This window comes from Neovison vison, chromosome 3, assembly GCF_020171115.1.
Source record: "Neovison vison isolate M4711 chromosome 3, ASM_NN_V1, whole genome shotgun sequence".
In the NCBI taxonomy this organism is placed as follows: domain Eukaryota; kingdom Metazoa; phylum Chordata; class Mammalia; order Carnivora; family Mustelidae; genus Neogale; species Neogale vison.
Window position 1 is genome coordinate 14,760,464 of NC_058093.1, and position 21,168 is coordinate 14,781,631.

The window sequence follows — 21,168 nt, forward strand, 5'->3', positions numbered from 1 at the left end:
TGGTAATGATGGGTACTGAATTTCAGGAGGGCCCACTAGTTAATAAAAACAATTTAGTGGGAAAGTATCACTTTTTTCTCTTCTCCTGTCTGTAATAGGGCACACTGAGAAACATTTATACTTAAAAACTAGAATGTTAAACTGAAAAGAAGGAGCAAAATAATTCAGGTCACCACAGATTAACCAAGTAGTTAAAATTTCATAGATACAAAGCAAGTGGAGAAGATGCTATTTTGTGAAATATGGCATCAGCATTCACTATATTTATATAGTAATACATTTTTTTTTTAAAAAGTAGGCTCCATGCCCACAGTAGGACTTAAATTTAGGACTGAGATCAAGAGTCACATGCTCTATAGACTGAGCCAGCCAGGCACCCCATAATATATTTACTATTAAATATACTACCGAATACATTATAAAAATTGGCTACTATTGCATGATTTATAAAAATCTACTCTAGCCTCTGACTTCCTACATTAATCTTACCTTTAGGTACTATTATATTTGGTTAATACTTTATAGTAATAATAATATTTACAACAATAAATATAACCTTCCCCAAGTTATACAGCATTCAGATTATCAGTAATGGTGAATCATAAAGCCATTGCTTATTTTGTTTGACTAGGCAGGCAGTTAGGTTCTAGCAGGAGGCTCCAAACCCTGCTTCTAAGAGATCCTTGCCCTGAGTAATGAATATGCCACCCCCTAGTTAATAGCTTCTACTAAAAGATAAAAACCCAAACCCAAGAGTCAAAGCTCCCATACTTGCTCTTTCTTTTTCATGCTCACTCTCACTCTCTATCTTATTTTAACTCCAGTATAGTTAGCATACAAGTTTATATTATTCTCAGGTGTAAAATGTAGTGATTTAACAATTTTGTACATTACTCAGTGCTTATCATGATAAGTGTACCTTTTCATCCTCTTCGCCTATATTACCCATCCCCGTACCTCAGTCTCCTCTGGTAACCACCATTTTCTTCTCTATAGTTAACAGTCTGTTTCTTGATTTGTCTCTTTTTTCCCGTCTTTGATTGATTTGTTTCTTAAATTTCACATGAGTGAAATCATACGGTATTTGTCTTTCTCTGACTTGTTTTGCATAGTGTTATACTCTCTAGCTCCATCCATGTTGTTGCAAATGGCAAGATTTCATTCTTTTTGATGATTAATATTTCATTACACACACACACACACACACACACACACACCCCACTTCTTTTTCCATTAATCTGTTGATAGGCATCTGGGCTCTTTCCATATCTTGGCTATTGTAGACATTGCTGCTATAAATATCAGGATGCATATATCCCTTCAAATCAGCATTTTTGTATCCTTTGGATAAATACCTAGTAGTGTGATTGCTGGATCATAGGATAGTTATATTTTTAACTTTTTAAGGAATCTCCATACTGTTCTCCAGAGTGACTGCACCAGTTTGTGTTCCCATCAATAGTGTAAGAGGGTTTCCCTTTCTTTGTATCCTTGCCAACACCTGTTGTTTCTTGTGTTGTTGATTTTATCCCTTCTCACAGGTGTGAAGTGATACCTCATTGTAGTTTTGATTTGCATTTTCCTGAAAATGAGTTAGGTTGAGCCTCTCTTCATGTGTCTTTTGGCCATTTGTATATCTTCTTTGGAGAAATGTCTATTCATGCCTCCTACCCATTTTTAATCGGGTTTTTGTTTTTTTAGGTGTTGAGTTACATAAGTTCTTTATATATTTTGAACACTAACGATTGGATATGTAATTTGCTAATATCCTCTCCCATTCTGTAGGTTGCCTTTTCATTTTGTTGACTGTTTCCTTTGCTGTGCAAAAGGAAGCTCTTTATCTTTATATAGTCACAACAGTTTTTTTTTGTTTTTTTTGTTTTTTTTTTTTCACAACAGTTTTGTTTTGTTTTGTTTGCTTTTGTTTCCCTTGTCTCAGGAGGCATATATAGAAAGATGTTGCTATGATTGATGTCAGAGAAATTACTGCCTTTGCTCTCTCTTCTAGGATTTTTATGGTTTCAGGTCTCACATTTAGGTCTTCAGTCATTTTTAGTTTATTTTTGTCTACGATGTAAGAAGGTGGTTGTGTTTCTTTTGCATGTAGCTGTCCAGTTTTTCCAACACCATTTGTTGAAGAGATTATCTTTTCCTCATTGGATATCCTTGCCTACTTTGTCAAAGATTAGTTGTGGTTTTATTTCTGGGTTTTCTATTCTGTTCTGTTAATCTATGTGCCTATTTGTGTGCCTGCCTGTACCATGCTGTTTTGATCACTACAGCTTTGTAATATAACTTGAAATCTGGAATTGTGATGCTTCGAGCTTTGGTTTTCTTTTTCAAAATTGCTTTGGCTATTCAGGGTCTTTTGTGGTTCCATACAAATTTTAGGATTGTTCATTCTAGTTCTTTAAGAAGTGCTGTTGGTGCCTGGGTGGCTCAGTGGGTTAAGCCGCTGCTTTTGGCTCAGGTCATGATCTCAGGGTCCTGGGATCAAGTCCCGCATCGGGCTCTCTGCTCAGCAGGGAGCCTGCTTCCTCCTCTCTCTCTCTCTGCCTGCCTCTCTGCCTACTTGTGATCTCTCTCTGTCAAATAAATAAATAAAATCTTTAAAAAAAAAAAAAAAGAAGTGCTGTTGGTATTTTGATAGGAATACTTTAAATCTGTAGATTGCCTTGGGTAGTAATGACATTTTAACAGTATTTTTTCTTCCAACCCATGAGCATGGATTGTCTTTCCATTTCTTTGTGTTATCCTCAATTTCTTTTACCAGTGCTTTATAGTTTTCAGAGTACAGGTTTTTTATCTCTTTGGTTAGGTTTGTACCTAGGTATCTTATTATTTTTAGTGCAATTATAAATGGGATTATTTTCTTAATTTCTCTTTCTGCTGCTTCATTATTGGTGTATAGAAATGCAACATATTTCTGTACACTGATTTTGTATCTTGCAGTTTTACTGAAGTCATGTATCAGTTCTGGTAGTTCTTTTAGTGGAGTCTTTTGAGTTTTCTGTATATAGTACCATGTCATCTGCAATAGTGAATGTTTTACTTCTTCCTTAATGATTTGGATGCCTTTTATTTTCTTCTGTTGTCTGATGGCTGTGCCTAGGATTTCCAGTCATATGTTGAATAAAATGGTGAGAATGGGCTTCTTTGTCTTGTTGCTAACCATAGGGGGAAAGTTCTCATTTTTCCCCCATTGAGGTTGATATTAGCTGTGGGTTTTTCATATACAACCTTTATTATGTTGAGGTATATTCCTTCTAAACCTACTTTGTTGAGGGTTTTTATAATGAATGGAAATTGTACTTTGTCAAATGCTTTTTCTGCACTTATTGAACTGATCGTATTTTTTTTTTATCCTTTTTCTTAATGATGTGCTGTATCTCACTGCTTTATTTGGGAATATTGAACCACTGTTGCATCCAAGGAATAAATGCCATGTGATCATGGTGAATGATTATTTTAATGTTTTGTTGGTCTTGGTTTGCTAATATTTTGTTGAGGATATTTGTACCTATGTTCATTGGAGATACTGCCCTGCAGTTCTCTTTTATTGTGGTGTCTTTTTTTTTTTTTAAAGATTTTATTTATTTATTTGAGAGAGAGACAGTGAGAGAGAGTATGAGTGAGGAGAAGGGCAGAGAGAGAAGCAGACTCCCCGTGGAGCTGGGAGCCCGATGCGGGACTCAATCCTGGGACTCTGGGATCATGACGTGAGCCAAAGGAAGTTGTCCAACCAACTGAGCCACCCAGGCGTCCCTTTTGTGGTGTCTTTATCTGGTTTTGGTATCGGGGTGATACTGTACTCAGAGAGTGAGTTTGGAAGTTTTCTTTCCTCTTTTCTTTTTTAGCAATAATTTGAGAAGAATGGATATTAACTCTTCTTTAAATGTTTGGTAGAATTCGTTTGTGAAGACATCTGCTCCTGAATTATTTGTTTTGGGGGAGTTTTTTTGATTAATGATTTAATTTCATTGCTGGTAATCAATGTGTTCAAATTTCCTATTTCTTCCTAATTCAGTATTGGGAAGTTATATGTTTTAAGGAATTTATCCATTTCTTCTAGGTTGTCCCAATTTGTTGGCATATAATTTTTCATATTCTCTTATAAGTATTTGTATTTCCTTGGTGTTGATTGTTATTTCTCCTTTCATTTGTGATTTTGTTCTCTCTCTCATTCTCATTGAGCTCATCTGCTCTCATATCTCAAGAATATACTTTCAGTTTAATAAACCTTCCTGCTTGTGTTGCTCCTTTGCTGTCCTAGGTCTGTCCTTGAATTCTTTCTGGTGATGAGAAGAAGGCTCTTCAGCAACATCTTTGGGATGGGTTGGGTGGAGGCCCCAGGGCCTGGGGTCTCTCAAGTTCACCTGGCAACAATTTAATTTATATTTACTTTAGCTGGTTCCAAAATATGATAATAAATAACATTTATTGAGTGCCAGATGCTTTGTACTTATCAGTTAATCCTCACACCTGGCCTGGATTATTATCCCAATTTTATGGAAGAAAAACAAATAGGTAGATTAAGTACATTGCCCAAGATTATACATAACTAGGAAGCCAAGAAGCCAAGAATTCTATAGCCATATAGCTATATAATCCTTCCTATAGCTAGGAAGCCAAGAATCAAAGATCTAAACTCAAGACCTTTTTACCCCAAAGTCTGTGTTAAAATCAGATTTAACTCTAAATCAAACAATTCATGAACTATCAGAATTCACCACATGGAAGAATATACTTCCTGCCAATCTAGAGTCTGTAAATTAAAAGATAAGGGACAGTAGGATATGCATTAATATATTAATGTGGGAACTAATATTTTTTCCAAAGTAGTATTAACACTTTAGTTTTATTTGCAACCTACCTTGATATTCAAAATATCTTGCAGGAAAATATTTAATTAAAAAGATATTATAAAGATTTGATAAACAGAGGGATGATATTTAAGTTTTCTTTCTTTATTTATTTTTAATATAAGTTCTGCACCCAACATGGGGCTCAAATTCAAACCCCAAAATCAAGAGTTGCATGCTCTACCTAATGAGCCGGCCAGACACCTTGAGGGCAATTTTTAAGGAACGTTGGTACTGAACTACTGTCTTAGATTGTTTTTTTTTTTTTTAAAGATTTTATTTATTTGTCAGAGAGAGAGTGAGCACAGGTAGACAGAATGGCAGGCAGAGGGAGAAGCAGGCTCCCTGCCGAGTAAGGAGCCCGATGTGGGACTCCATCCCAGGATGCCGGGATCATGACCTGAGCTGAAGGCAGCTGCTTAACCAACTGAGCCACCCAGGCATACCCTGTCTTAGATTTTGTAAACCAAATAGTTCAAAGGATATTTAAGTTGGAAAGTAAGCATTACATTCTGTAATTCATACACATTTGAAACTCTCTAGATTTTAGATCTTTTCTAGTTTGCCAAGAGTTTATGAGTAGATGTTGACTTTAGTCACAAACCATATCTTTTGAGATCATTATATGATTTTCCTCCCTTAGTCTGAGACATATGTGAAATGTGTAGATTGTTTTTTTAAGTTTTTATTTTAATTACAGTTAGTTATCATACAGCATTGTGTTAGTTTCAGATGTACAATATAGTGATTCAACCCTTCCATATAACACTCTTTGTTCATGACTACAAGTATACTCCTTAATCTCCATTGTCTGTTTAACCCATTCCTCTACCTTTCCTCCCCTCTGGTAATCGTAAGTTTGTTTTCTATATAAATTGGTGTTTAAATGATACATGTCATACATATCTTCTGGCCCATATGCACACATTTTCTCCAGCTACATAAAGATAGTTGGATCATTGGATATACATATCTTTAGCTTTCCCAGATATTGCCAAACTGATTTGCAAACTGACTGTACCCATGTATATTCTCACTAACAGTGTATGATAATTGCAGTTTCATATCTTTTGTTGTCAGACTTCCTAATTTTTCAAAACTGATAAATATTTATTGTTTTTTAAATTGTGACTTTAATTTTCATTTCCTTAAGTGCAAATGAGTTTGAGTACCTTTTCAGTATTTGTTCACCATTTATATCTCCCTTCCTGTGAATGGCCAATCCAATATTTTGCCCATTTAAAAACTTAGGTTCTTCTCAAGAAACAAGGAAAGTCTCAAATACACAACCTAACCTTACACCTGAAAGAACTAGGGAAAGAACAGCAAAGAAAGCCTAAACCCAGAAGGAGAAGAGAATTAATAAAGATTAGAGCAGAAATCAATGAAATAGAAGCCAAAAGAACAGTAGAACAGATCAACGAAACTAGGAGCTGGTTCTTTAAAGGAATTAATAAGATCAAAAAACCCCTGGCCAGACTTATCAAAAAAGAGAGAGAGAGAGACAGAGACAGAGAGAAAGAGAAAGGACCCAGATAAAATCATGAGTGAAACGAGAGATGACAATCAACACTGAAGAAATACAATTATAAGAACATATTATGAGCAAATATATGCCAACAAATTAGGCAATCTGGAAGAAATGGATGCTTTCCTAGAAAAGTATGAACTACCAAAACTGAATCAGGGAGAAATAGAAAACGTGAACAACCCATAGCCAGCAAGGGAATTGAAGTAGTAGTAAAAAATCTCTCAGTAGGGGGTTGGGGGTGGGTAGGGATAGGGTGGCTAGGTTATGGACATTGGGGAAGGTATGTGTTATAATGAGTGCTGTGAATTGTGTAAGACGTATGATTCAGAGACCTGTGCCCTGGGGCAAATAAGACATTATATGTTAGTTAAAAAAAAAAAGAAAAGAAAAGAAAAAAAAAATCTCCCAACAAACAAGAGTCCAGGGCCAGATGCATCCCAGAGGAATTCTACCAAATGTTTAAAAAAGAGTTAATACCCATTTTTCTGAAGCTGTTACCAAAAAAAAAAAAAAAAAAAAAAAAAAAAACCACAAAGAAAGGAAAGGAGAAATGGAAGGAAAACTTCCAAATTCTTTCTAGGAAGCCAGGATTAACCTTCCTTCCAAAACCAGATAAAGACCCCACCAAAAAGGAGAGTTGTAGGCCAATATCCCTGATGAACATGGATGCAAAAATTCTTACCAAGGTACTAGCCAATAAATCCAACAGTACATTAAAAGGAGTATTCACCACAGCCAAGTGGGATTTATTCCTGGCCTGCAAGGGTAGTTGAACATCCACATATCAACCAATGTGATACAATACATAAATAAAAGAAAGGACAAGAACCATATGGTCCTCTCAATAGATGCAGAAAAAAAATTTTGATGAAATACAGCATCCTTTCTTTTTTTTTTCTTTTTTAAAGATTTTATTTATTTACTTGACAGAGATCACAAGTAGGCAGAGAGGCAGGCAGACAGAGAGAGGGGAGGAAGCAGGCTCCCCACTGAGCAGAGAGCCTGATGCGGGGCTTGATCCCAGGACCCTGAGATCCTTGACCTGAGCCGAAGGCAGATGCTTAACCCACTGAGCCACCCATGTGCCCCGAATGGTTGCTTTATGTAAACTTAAGTTTTACTAAGTTTTTTTAATGCATAGCATAATTGTATTTTGTTAAAAAATATACTTGCATCATTGAATACATTTGGAAAAATGGGGGGAAATGCACCCTGAGTTGTCATGGTTGTCTCTGGATCACACATATTTACACATAATGACACAAAGTTGGCTAAAAGGAGGAGAAATTTTACTCAAATTTTAAGATATCTGATGATCTTTCCAAATATTTATTTTTTATTTCATTTATTTAAACAAAAACAACAACAATTCATCCATTTCTTCCACCCCTCAACCCTGTCTCTGGCAACCATCAATCCATCCTCTGTATCTATGAGCTTGTTTTTTATTTATTAAAAAAAAATTTTTTTTAGATTCCACATATAAGAGAGATCATACAGTGTTTCTCTTTCTCTTTCTTATTTCACTGAACATAATGCCTTTGAGGGGCACCACTAAGTTTTAAGACGGTTCGTTATATAAGAATTGTAGAATAAAAAGACCATAGATAGGAACCTTTCAGAAGAATGTTGTGATAGGTGCAACTTAATAGTTTTTAGTCTCTGGAGATAGTAAGAGAATCAAACAAGCCATGTTCAGTCATCCTGATGACATTGGGAATTAGAGTCGTATGGCAAACTGCAAGTTGTTCTCCCCAAATCCATCTCATAGTATTAGCTAGACATATGGATTCCTAGTGTGAAATAGAATTTTCCAGGATCCTTTCCAGCTAGATATAGGTGTTGACTAAGGTCTTGCTCATGGAATATGAGAGGTGAGTGCAACTTCTATGTTATCTAGGAGGAACTGGTCTTTCATTTCCACTCTGTTCCTTTCTATAAGCTGATTAATGAGGACAGCATCCTGGGGGCTGGAAGAGCAGTGAGAAGGGGAGAACTATGGTCCTTAAGTCTTTGTGGAATGAAGTTGCCTATTACCTGGACAGTTTTCCTCCCTTAAGACTGTTACAAGAGAATGCTTTAAATTCCTGTCTTACTTAATCCGCTGCATTTTGTATCTGTGTTACATTAGTCTACTCTACTCCCCACCCCCACCCCTTAATTTAAACGGGTAGTTCAAAATAGGAGTGGAGAGACAGAAAGATAATAGGATTCCTAGAAGCACAGCCTAGGAAGCTGGCAAGACTGGAAATTATCAAGACATCACTTTAAAGCAAAATCTGTAAAGGGGGGATCAGGAAGCTAAAAGGGAAAGGAAGTTGCTGTCTTTTAGTAATCATATGCTGACTCAGCTGGTCAGTTACTGGTCACTCAGGTCTCTGGAATTTATAATCACTTCTATAACCTCTATTGTTTTTTAATAGTTATTACAGCTGACTGATGAGAAATAAAATTCATAATGGATAAAATATTACACAAAATGTCCTAACTGGCTTTTAGAATTCTTGCCCTTTGTCCATATCCCAGTCAAGTGGAACAACTGCACCTCTCTCTAATGATAAACTATACATAAGGAGAGGTTTACCATTTTAACTATTTTAAAGTGTACAGTTCATCACCATTCAGTACATTCACACTGTTGTGCAACCATCACCACTATCCATCTCCAGAACTTTTTCATCATCTCTAACTTTAACTCTATAACCATTAAATAATAATTCCCCATCCTACACCACCCTTAGTGGTCCTCTTTTTTTGGTAATAAAATATTAATAAAACATCAGAAAACCTTTAATAAGACTGAGTGGTTAACCGTAAATAGTGAGAAGATATAATTGGAAAAGTAGACTTGTATGCCATTTCTGTTTGTGAAATTATTCAGATGGGGATATGTTCTCTACAGAGGCTGCTTGATTTCTCATCTGGAAACCTAAAAACTAAATTGAGACATTTTTTCTTTAATTTGCTGCTCTCCCTCTTGATTTGTATTGAAATAAGCTTTTCTTTCATTTGTGCTTATTTCTTCAGGGCACTATTTTCCATCTGCTAATTCACAGCTGGAAACCATCATCTTCTTGATCTGCTAATGTGTTTCACCATGATGAATCATGTGAGAAACAAAAGCTAATGATCCTTTTGGAGATAAATATGAGAATATAATGCTCAGTAAACAAAGATCTTTCCCCTTAATTAAATCCATTATAATAAAATAGGTAAGGTGAAGTAAGTAAAAATATATAACTTTTTTCAGAAATGTCTTTTAAAAACTGTGAAGCATTTCATGTTTTAATCATTGTTGAGTTGACTGCCTTTAATATGTGTCAAACTATCAATTTAAGTAGGAACTACTCAATCTCGGATTTTTTAAAAATGTCACCTTTTTTTTTTAAGATTTTATTTATTTATTTATTTATTTATTTATTTGATGAAGAGAGAGAGACAGCAAGAGAGGGAACACAAGCAGGGAAGCAGGAGAGAGAGACAGCAAGAGAGGGAACACAAGCAGGGAAGCAGGAGAGGGAGAAGCAGGCTGAACAGGGCGCCTGACATGGGGCTCTAACCCAGGACCCTGGGATCATGACCTGAGCTGAAGACAGAGCTTAACGACTGAGCCACCCAGGTGCCCCATCCTTTTTGATTACTATTAAAATTTTGTTGTAATATGGGAAAGTAAAGTCATATGAGTCATAGTGCTTTACCTCCAACACTATAGATCTTATAACCTTAATTCCAAATAAGCTGATAATTATTAATGTACTTTATTATTACTCAAACAAAAAATAAAAGCCAATAAATAAATGAATATACAAATCAAAAGAATTATCCAAAAAAACTGAAAACTAGTGCCAGATGTAGTTCCTAAGAATGCTACTAGATTAATGTCAGAAATATCACATGTTCTTTACTTACTATGAAGAATGTAGGGGAAAAAAGTAATTGAGATGTATGGTTGTACCACACATATGGGATAGAGATTACATGGAGGTTTTTTTCTTTTCTATTTTAAGATTTTATTTTATTATTTTTAAAGAAGATTTTATTTATTTATTTGACAGAGAAAGGGATCACAAGTAGGCAGAGAGGCAGGCAGAGAGAGAGGGGGAAACAGGCTCCCCATTGAGCAGAGAGCCTGATGTGAGGCTTGATCCCTGAACCCTGAGATCATGACCCGAGTGGAAGGCAGAGGCTCAACCCACTGAGCAACCCAGGCACCCCAAGATTTTATTTTTAATTAATCTCTATGCCCAAAGCGGGGCTCAAACTTAACAACCCCAAGATCAAGAGTCAGCCAGGTGCCTTTTATTCTCTTTTAAATTCTTATTGTATTGATGTAAGAAAGAAATAATACTTGATATGTAACAACAGATCTCAGATATTCATTAACTTGTATTTGAATTAGAGCAATTGGGTTTCAAAAAAAGCTGCTTTCTTAGAAAAAGAACCCTCTCCTAATCTCAAAATTTTCTTTTCTTCACATTTAAGTAAAAGGAAATAATAATTTAAAATGAGAAAATGTTAATTTACAAGTAAATTTTTCCTGTAATTTCTTTTTTTCTTTTTTATTCTTGATTAAAGATTTTTTTTCCTCTACTGTACACTATGGAAGTCTTAACTTTCAATTAACTTCCCAGCTACCATAGAATGTTCATTATAGATGAAAGTGAAGTGGTTTTCTTTCATGTTTCAACTGAATTTTAATTACTGTATTCTGTGTGTTAAGAAGAATATAGGATTACATGTTGCCTTGGGAAAGATATCACAAGGTCTAGGACAACAAATGAAATTTTAATCTTCTGAGGGCCTTGCTTTAAAGCTCTCATTTGACATGGAATGAAATCTAGATAATTGAATCAGCATTCAGGACTCAATGTGAACTAGTTGCAACCTTTATGTTCCCAACCTCATCTTCTTCCTTCTTCCACCCTAGTTAGACTGCTCAAGTAAATCATGATCTCTTCAAAATTCAGAGGAGAATTTCCTTGGAAAATTCTTGGGAGTCAATTCTTAAGCATACTCTTTTCAGACTTCTTTTTCCTTTTTCTGACATTCTTTCAAGATCTAGTTCGGGTACCACTTCCTTCCTTAATTGTAGTAATCACTTGGTGGTATCTCCCTGCACATCTGTCCACTAAATGTCCCCACCCTTTAAGAATTCTCTTTATTCTATTTATATTCCTTTCTCTGTCTTATGTTTCTGATCTGGCTCTTCCATCTTTTTTTTTTTTTTAAAGATTTATTTTATTTACTTGACAGAGAGAAATCACAAGTAGATGGAGAGGCAGGCAGAGAGTGAGAGAGGGAAGCAGGCTCCCCGCCGAGCAGAGAGCCCAATGCGGGACTCGATCCCAGGACCCTGAGATCATGACCTGAGCCGAAAGCAGTGGCTCAACCCACTGAGCCACCCAGGCGCCCTGGCTCTTCCATCTTGAGTGCTAAAGAGGTTGTTAGAGAGACATAGACCTAAGTAGAAAATAACATTGGTGTAAAATTCAGTTATAACTAATATATATGAATTTTGCATTTCTCTTTTGCTAGCCTGCTCTGTGACCTTGTACCAGTTAAACTTCCTTGAACTACAGTTATCTAATCTGTAAAATGAAGAGAATTCCTTTTGCTTTGCAATGTTAGTTTGAGAATTAGAGATAAAATATGTAAAGCACGTTGTATTATGTACATAGTAAACATTCAACCAACTACTATGCGTACTTGATTTTTGTCCCTATTCTAGTGGTAGCCACCAATAGGAAGCCCTGTTGAGTTAATTTGCACGGTTGATTTGCATCTGCCTTTCCTCTTATGGGGATCCTGAAGGACATCTTTTATTTATTTATTTATTTAAAGATTTTATTTATTTATTTGACAGACAGAGATCACAAGTAGGCAGAGAGGCAGGCAGAGAGAGAGGGAGAAGCAGGCTCCCCGCTGAGCAAAGAGACCGACGTGAGGCTCGATCCCAGGACCCTGAGATCATGACCTGAGCCGAAGGCAGAGGCCTAACCCACTGAGCCACCCAGGTGCCCCTATTTATTTATTTTTAAAGGGTTATTTCAGACAGAGAGAGGGAGAGAACACCCAGGTGGGAGGAGGAGCAGAGGGAGATGGGGAGGGAGAGAAGCAGACTCCCCACTGAGTGTGGAGTCTGACATGGGGCTTGATCTCACAGCCCTGAGACTCTGACCTGAGTGGAAATCAAGAGTCAGACTCTTACATGACTGAGCCACCAAGGCCCACACCGAAGGACTTCTTACATGCTTAGGAAATCCGGGGAATCTGAGGTTCTCAGCTGGGGATGATTTTGCCTCCAGTTTTGCCCCCAAGATGTATGGCTTTGTCTGGGGACATTTTTGGTGGTTCTAGCTGAAAGATACTATTGGCATTTACTGGGTAAAAGCCAGGAATGCTGTTAAACAGTCCACAATGAGCAGGGCAAAAAAAAATTAGTCCAGTCCAAATGTCAATCGTACTGAGGATGAGAAACCCTGCTTTAAACTCATCATCTTATGGACTCTGAAAAAGAAGCACAATATAGTCAAAAAAAGTCCAAGATTAAGGAGTTCGGGCTTCTAGTTCTAGTTCCTGCACAAATGGTGCATTGCAAGACAAGTAATTTAATTTATTCTTCTATCCTCTGTTTGCTACCATGTAAATTAGCTTTAGAGCTACACTGTCCATTATGGCAGTCATTAGCCACAGGTGTCTATTTAACTTAAAATTAAGTAAAAGTAAAAAATTTCCCTGTTGTGCAAGTCACATTGCAGTTGTTCAGTAGCAGTGTATGGCTAATGGCAACTGCACTGAACAGCACAAATGTGGAAAATTTCCATCATTGCAAAAGTTTTTATTGAACAGTGCTGGTCTGGAGGCTTCACTACATTCAGAATCAAGCCTTGATTTTTCAATATTTAAAATGGAGATATAGAATGACATGATATCTAAGGTAACTTTCAGTTCTCCAGTTTTGTGATTCTAATTTTTTAAAATTTTATTTTAAGTAAACTTTGTGCCACACCTGGGCTCAAACTCATGACCCCGAGGAGCACCTGGGTGGCTCAGTTGGTTGAGCGTCCAACTCTTGGTTTGGGATCAGGCTGTGATCTCAGAGTCCTGGGATCAAGCCCCGCATTGGGCTCCACGCTCGGTGCTGAGTTTGCTTGTCCCTCTCCCTCTGCTCCTCCCCCCGCCCCTTTCTCAAGTAAATAAAATCTTTTTAAAAACCTCACAACCCTGGGATCAAGAGCCACATGGTCTGCCAACTGCGCCAGCCAAGCACCCTTAGTTTTGTGACTCTGAAGGAGAATACATAAAATAATGTACCTTAATAAAAGAATGGTAGATGGGTGGCTAAGAGACTTTGGAATTACCTATATTCTAATCAGTGCAATCATAATTAGAGCATTTGTCTTTACATGTCTGACCCTGAAGCTTAAACAACGTCATGGTACCTACCACAAAGATAAGGACTAGACTTCCAGTTTCTGGTTCAGCATGTAAAGATCTTTAAAGCCACAGGGCACCTGGGTGTTCAGTTGTTACGTGTCAGCCTTCAGCTCAGGTCACGATCCTGGGGTCCTGGGATAGACCCCCACATCAGACTCCCTTCGTGGTCGGAGGCCTGCTTCTCTCTCTCCCACGCCCCCTGCTTGTGTTCCCTCTCTTGCTATGTCTCTCTCTGCCAAAGAAAGAAAGAAAGAAAATCTTAAAAAAAAAAAAAGTTCTCACTCTATCCTAATACCAAGTAAAATGCCAAACAAACTGAAAACTCAGTTCTACTTAGCTCCATCAGAGATGTGAAGTCACAGGGCAAAACAGTACTCCCAAAACTGAAGAGACAGGTGAATATGAGATTTGCAAGTTATCAGAGCAGAAATCCTTCACAGAATCTTCACTAGGGACCCAGACTGTGATGCAAAAACCTAAACTATAATTGATGAACTGCTGGAGGCTCAAAGTGGGTAAGTCTGAGAGTTAAAAAATTTAGAGGGTCCCAGTCATGGGCAGGCGGCACAATTTCTAGGAGCTTGACGAAGTTCTCAGAGTAAATATTAGAGAAAAATCCCCTCATGCTTCCGGTACGGGAAGAGGAAAAGGAACCATTTCAAGTAACCAGAGCATTCTGTTCTTTTTAACAAGACCTGGCATCAAGAGAAGCTATTTTACCAGAGCTTTACTGATCAGGAGTCAGGAAAATACCCAACTCCATCCTACTTGAGCCTTCCTTTCCCATTTGAGTGGGGGAAAAGCTGGGAAACACTCCTGAAGTTCACAGTTCACAAACACAGTCTCACTAAGAGACTGAGACCTAATCATAGGACTGTAGAAAGCTTCCTGTATCCTAACATCTTCCCACGTCACTACTGAAGGCCTGTTCATTGCAGTTCCTTTTACGTTGCACATCCTGTCTGCTTATCAAAAACTTATAAGGCATACTTAAAGGCAGAAAACACAGTTTGAAGAGACAGGATAAGGATCAGAGCCAGACTCATATATGGCAGGGATGTTGAGAATTATCATACAAGGAATTTAAGACAATTATGATTAATATGCTAGTGGCTACAATAAGTTCAACAGCACGCAAGAAGAGATGGATAGTGTACACCGAGAGATGGAAATTCTGAGATTCAAGAAAAAGTGCTACAGATCAAAAGCACTATAACAGGGGCGCCTGGATGGCTCGGTGGGTTAAGCTCTGCCTTCAGCTCAGGTCATGATCTCAGGGTCCTGGGATGGAACCCCGCATCTTGCTCTCTGCTCAGCGGGGAGCCTGCTTCCCCTCTCTCTCTCTGCCTACTTGGGATCTCTCCCTCTTTCTCTGTCAAATAAATAAAATCTTTAAAAAAAAAAAAGCATTATAACAGACATGAAGAATGACTTTTATCAGTAGACTGGACACAGTGGAGAAAACACTCTTCGGGCTTAAGGATATGTTAACAGAAACTTCCAAGATGGAAACACAAACAGGAAAAAAACTGAAAAAATAAAAACAGAATAGCCAAGACCTGTGGAAAAACTACAGAGAGTGCAGCATATGTAATGGGCACAGCAGAGGAGAAAAAAGGAACAGAAGAAATATTTGAAGTGATAAAGTCTGAAAATTTCCCCGAAGGAAGGACAGACACCAAATCACAGTTCCAGGAATCTGAGAGAACACCAAGTAGGATAAATGCCCCAAAAAGCTACACCTAGACATATCATAGTCAAATATTAGAACATCAAAGATATCAAAGATAGAGAAAAAAAATTTTTTTATGATTTTATTTATTTTTCAGAGCAAGCACAAGAAGCAAGGGGAGCAGCAGAAAGAGTGAAAACAAGAAGCTTAATGTGGGACTCAATCCCAGGACTCTGGGATCATGACCTGAGCTGAAGGCAAATGCTTAACCAACTGAGCCACCCAGGCTTCCCAAAGATAAGAGAAAAATCTTGAAAGAAGCCAAGGGGGAAAAGTACCTAGTTATAGAGAAGCAAAGATAAAAATTATGTCTGACTACTTTTCAGAAATCATTTGAGCAAATAAAGAGTGGAGTGAATTATTTAAAGTACTGAGAGTAAAAACACCTACCTAGAATTCTGTACCTTTTGAAATTATCCTTCAAAAATGAAGGGGGTAAATACCCAGTAGTGCAATTGCAGGGTCATAGAGTAGCTCTATTTTTAATTTTTTGAGGAATCGCCACACTGTTTTCCAAAGTGGCTGCACCAACTTGCATTCCCACCAACAGTGTAAGAGGGTAGAGGGTTCCCCTTTCTCCACATGCTCTCCAATACTTGTTTCCTGTATTGTTAATTTTGGCCATTCTAACTGGTGTAAAGTGGTAGTGAAAAGAAGGGCCATCAGTACCCCAATGTTCATAGCAGCAATGGCCACAGAGACAAGATGCCCTACAACAAATGAATGGATAAAGAAGATATGGTCCATATATACAATGGAATTTTATGCCTCCATCAGAAAGGATGAATACCCAACTTTTTATCAACATGGATGGGACTGGACGAGATTATGCTGAGTGAAATAAGCCAAGCAGAGAGTCAATTATCATATGGTTTCACTTACTTGAGGAACATAAAGAATAACATGGAGGAGATTGGGAGAAGGAGAGGAGAAGTGAGTTGGGGGAAATCAGCAGGGGAGATGAACCATGAGAGACTGTGGACTCTGAGAAACAAACTGAGGGTTTTAGAGGGGAGGGAGATGGGGAGTTGGGTGAGCCTGGTGGTGGGTATTATGGAGGGAACGTATTGCATGGAGCACTGGGTGTGGCATAAACAATGAATCTTGGAACACTGAAAAAATAAAATTTAAAAGAAATGAAGGAGGTAGAAATAAAGCCTTTCTTAGACAAAATACATAAATAATAAAAAAAAATTAAGGGAAATTCTTGCCTTCCAAGCAATGTTGATAGTTCTTCAGAGGAGCACCTGGGTGGCTTAGTCGACTAAGTGTCCCATTCTTGATTTTGGCTTGGGTCATGATCTCAGGGTTGTTAGCTTGAGCCCTGTGTCAGGTTCCAGGCTGGGTATGGAGCGTGCTTAAGGTTCCCCCCCCTTCTCTGCCCTTCTCCCCAGCTCATTCTCTGTCTCTCTTAAAAAAAAATTGTTTTTCAGAGAGAAGAAAAAAGATATAGGTCAGCAACTCCAATCTATGTAAAGAGAAGAAGAACATCAGAGAAAGAATAAGTGAAGATAAAACCTTTTATTTTTCAATGCTCTAACAATTATTTAAAATAATATCAATAATACATTCAATTATGTGTTTATATATATATGCATTTACATGCTTATGTAGGTGAAATGAATGACAGCAATGATACAGGGGATGGAGGGAGGAATTAGGAAATATTTATTATTATAAGGCTCTTATAATATCTGTGAAACAGTATATGGTTATTTAAAAGTGGATTTGCTGAAGGGGTATGGGCACCCGAATGTTTATAGCAGCAATGTCCACAATAGCCAAACTATGGAAAGAACCTAGATGTCCATCAACAGATGAATGGATAAAGAAAATGTGGTATATATGTACAACAGAATACTATGCAGCCATCAAAAGAAATGAAATCTTGCCATTTGCGATGATGTGGATGGAACTAGAGGGTATTACACTGAGCAAAATAAGTCAATCAGAGAAAGTCAATTATATGATCTCTCTGATATGAGGAATTTGAGAGGGGGGATGCCATGGGTAAGGGAAGGAAAAATGAAACAAGATGGGACTGAGAAGAGAGACAAACCATAAGAGACTCTTAATCTCAGGAAACACTATTTTAAAAGACAGAGATTGTCAAAGTGGGTCAAAAAATAAGACTCAACTAGGTTGTCTGTAAGAAGCAAACTTTAAATATAAAGATACATATAGGTGAAAAATAGATGGCAGAGAAAGATAAACCATCTTAACACTAATCAAAAGAAAGAAGGAATAGCTATATTAACCTCAGACAGAGCAGACTTCAGAGAAAGAAAATTTATCAGGGATAAAGAGGGGGATTACATAATGATAAAGGGGCCAATTATCCAAGAGGATATACAAATTCTTGGGGTGCCTGGGTGGTTCTGTCAGTAGGCACACGAGTCTTGATCACAGGTTTGTGAGGTCAAGTTCCATATTGGGCATGGAGCTTACTTTAAATAAATAAATTAACTAATTAAAAAATAAGCAAATTCTTGGGGTGCCTGGGTGGCTCAGTGGGTTGAGCCGCTGCCTTCGGCTCGGGTCATGATCTCAGGGTCCTGGGATTGAGTCCCGCATCGGGCTCTCTGCTCAGCAGGGAGCCTGCTTCCCTCTCTTTCTCTCTGCCTGCCTCTCCATGTACTTGTGATTTCTCTCTGTCAAAAAAAATAAATAAAATCTTTAAAAAAAAAATCAAATTCTTTTTTTTTAAATTAAAAAAAATTCTTAATATGTATGTACTTAAGAAGAAAACATCAAATGTGAGGAGGAAACACTGATAAAATTGCAAGGAGAAATAGATGAATCCGCTCCAATTATATTAAAAAAATGAACAAATCCTGCAGGCACATAAGGACAGAGTTGAATTCAATGTCACCATCAATCATACTGGATACAGTGGATGTCTATCAACTGCTTTACACAACAGCAGAACACATATTATTCTTAAGTTTACATGGAAAATGTGTCAAGATAGCTCCATTCTGTGACTAAAACACACCTTCACACATTTAAAACAATAGAACTTAGGGGCAAAACTGGGAGCTTTTCACCTAAGTTCAGAAACAAGACAAGAATGTCCATTCTCACGAGTTTTATTGAACATAGTACTAGAAATCCTAGACACAGGGGCGCCTGGGTGGCTCAGTGGGTTAAAGCCTCTGCCTTCAGTTCAGGTCATGATCCCAAGGTCCTGGGATCGAGCCCCATATCGGGCTCTCTGCTCAGTAGGGAGCCTGCTTCCTCCTCTCTCTCTGCGTGCCTCTCTGCCTACTTCTGATCTCTGTCAAATAAATAAATAAAATATTAAAAAAAAAATCCTAGACACAGCCATCAGACAAGAGAAAGAAATAAAAAGCATCTAAATCATTATGGAAGAATTAAAATATTCACTATTGCAGATGACATGATACTATATATAGAAAACCCAAAAGACTCCATGGAATGAACAACTAGAACTGATAAATGAATTCAGTAAAGTTGCAAGATACAAAAGCAAGGGGGGAGGGGCAGAGGAAGAAGCAGATCCCCCACTGAGCAGGGAGCCTGACCTGGGGCTGGGTCCCAGGACCCTGAGATCATGACCAGAGCCGAAGGTAGATGCTCAACAGACTGAGCCACCTAGGTGCCCCTAAACAACACACTTCTAAATAATATATGGTTAAAGAAGAAATTCCATGAAAAGTTAAAACATATTTTGAACTAAATGAAAGTGTAAATACAACTTATTAAAACTTGTGAGGTGTGGGGGCGCCTGGGTGGCTCAGTCTGTTAAACATCTGCCATCTGCCTTTGGCTCAGGTCATGATCGCATCATCGAGACCACTTCTCCCTTTCCCCCTCCTCCCTGCTCATTCTCTCTCTTTCTCTGTCAAATACATAACATCTTTAAAAAACCGCACACACACAAACTTGTGAAGTGTGCAGCAAAGTCAGTGCTAGAGGGAAATTCATAGCACTGAATGCATTAGAATAGAAGTAAAATCTAAAATCATTCATCTAAACTTTTAGGAAACTAGAAAAAGAATAGCAGGAACAAATAAGGAAAAATTAGAGCAGAAATCAATGAAATTGGAAACAGGGAACAATATTGAGACTCAATAAAACCAAAAACTGGTTTTAGGAAAAGAGAAACAAAACCAACAAGGCTGTAGCCATGCTGACTGAAAAGGTATGGATTCAAGCGAAATGGGCTGGACAGAACTCATGAACAGGGAAGTTCAGAGCAATAACTTGTTTGTATGTCTCCAGCTCTGCCCAAGTGAAACTTTGTTCTATCTAACACAGTTGAGTATCTGCCTCAGTTGGCAGGTTGTCCATAATGGGAATGACTGCATGCAGGTTTTTACAAGATATCACTATCAAGTTAATCTTACTAATTTTACTGGCTTTGAATTATGGCCAAAAAGCAATCCAAGATTATAATTTACCTCTCTTCTTTTAAGGAAGAGTTTTCTTTTTTAAGATTTTATTTATTAATTTGTTAGAGAGAGCGTAAGTAGGGAGAGCAGCAGGCAAAGGGAGAGGGAAAAGCAGGCTCCCTGTTGAGCAAGAAGCCTGATGTAGTGCTGGATCCCAGGACTCTGAGATCATCACCTAAGCCAAAGGCAGATGCTTAACCAACTGAGCCACCCAAGTGTCCCTATAATTTACTTCTTTATGTAATTATTTTTCTGGGATGATAATGCCCTGACTGATTTACATAAGTTATCCAATAGTCTTGGTAGATGTAATTTGCATTGTTAATTAATTTAGTAACAATCTAAGGTTATATGCCTGAAGTGAACTGGGGCTCCTAACCCTGTTCTCAGATAAGAAGCTATCTGAACTCAGAAACATCCAGTGGATTTAGGCAGACCCTTTTCAGTTCATGAGTATGCCTTTCGAAAATAAAGAGAATCCTCACTACAGTAGAGTAGGAAAGATAGAAAGGGAGGTTAGAAGCCAGTGGGAGCCAGGACTATTCAACATCAGTTACCAGAAGAACTGTCAATTATAGACCTCAAAAGAAGAATCTTAAACAGGGGAGAATTCCCAGTTACAGTCCCCAGTAGGGAAAGAAGTACATTGCATCTTCTGCAAGAAATCTACTACCCCCGCAACTTGGCCAGTGAGAAACCATCATTGTGCAGAACTCGTGCTTTTGTCCAATGGACTTTCATTCAGAGCAATCCCTCCCAACTTCCTCCTCCTCCATAAAAAAAAGTTCCTCTCCTTTGTTTGTTGGATTTGCATATGGTTTTGCCTTAGAGTGCATGTTCTGAATTGCAATTCTGTTATTCCCAGATAAAGCCATTTTTTGCTGGCTTTAAAAAATTTTTTTTAAAAAAATCTATTATTTGAGAGAAAGTGAATGAGAGAGAGAGAGCATGAGTAGGGAGGGTAGGGGCACAGGGAGAAGCAGACTCCTTACCGAGCAGGGAGCCCGATTTGGGGCTTGATCCAGAACTCCGGGATCATGACCTGAGCCTAAGGGAGCTGCTCAAATGACTGAGCCACCCAGGCACCCCTCTGGTTTTCTTTTTAAGGTTAACACATTTTGTCAGGAAAATTAGGCCAGAAATATGATTTTAACATAAGGCCATGTTGTTTCAGAAGGCAACTAACAGTCT

The 21,168-nt window shown here is 37.9% G+C and overlaps 1 protein-coding gene across 3 annotated transcripts in view; it reads left to right on the forward strand.

Moving 5' to 3' along the window:
- CARF (calcium responsive transcription factor) overlaps positions 1-15,688 on the forward strand; it is a 106,166-nt gene extending 90,478 nt beyond the window's left edge. The window contains exons 17-18 of one of the 3 annotated variants that reach the window (XR_006383771.1): positions 9,421-9,605; positions 15,660-15,688. Coding sequence is in view for 1 of the 3 variants with exons in the window: in XM_044241343.1 (XP_044097278.1) it covers positions 9,421-9,471 (51 nt within the window). In the remaining 2 variants the exon portion in view is untranslated. Of the gene's footprint in view, positions 1-9,420; positions 9,736-15,659 lie in introns of those variants that run through there. The other 2 variants (XR_006383766.1, XM_044241343.1) reach the window with 2 other exon arrangements.
- The last annotated feature ends 5,480 nt before the right edge of the window (positions 15,689-21,168 follow it).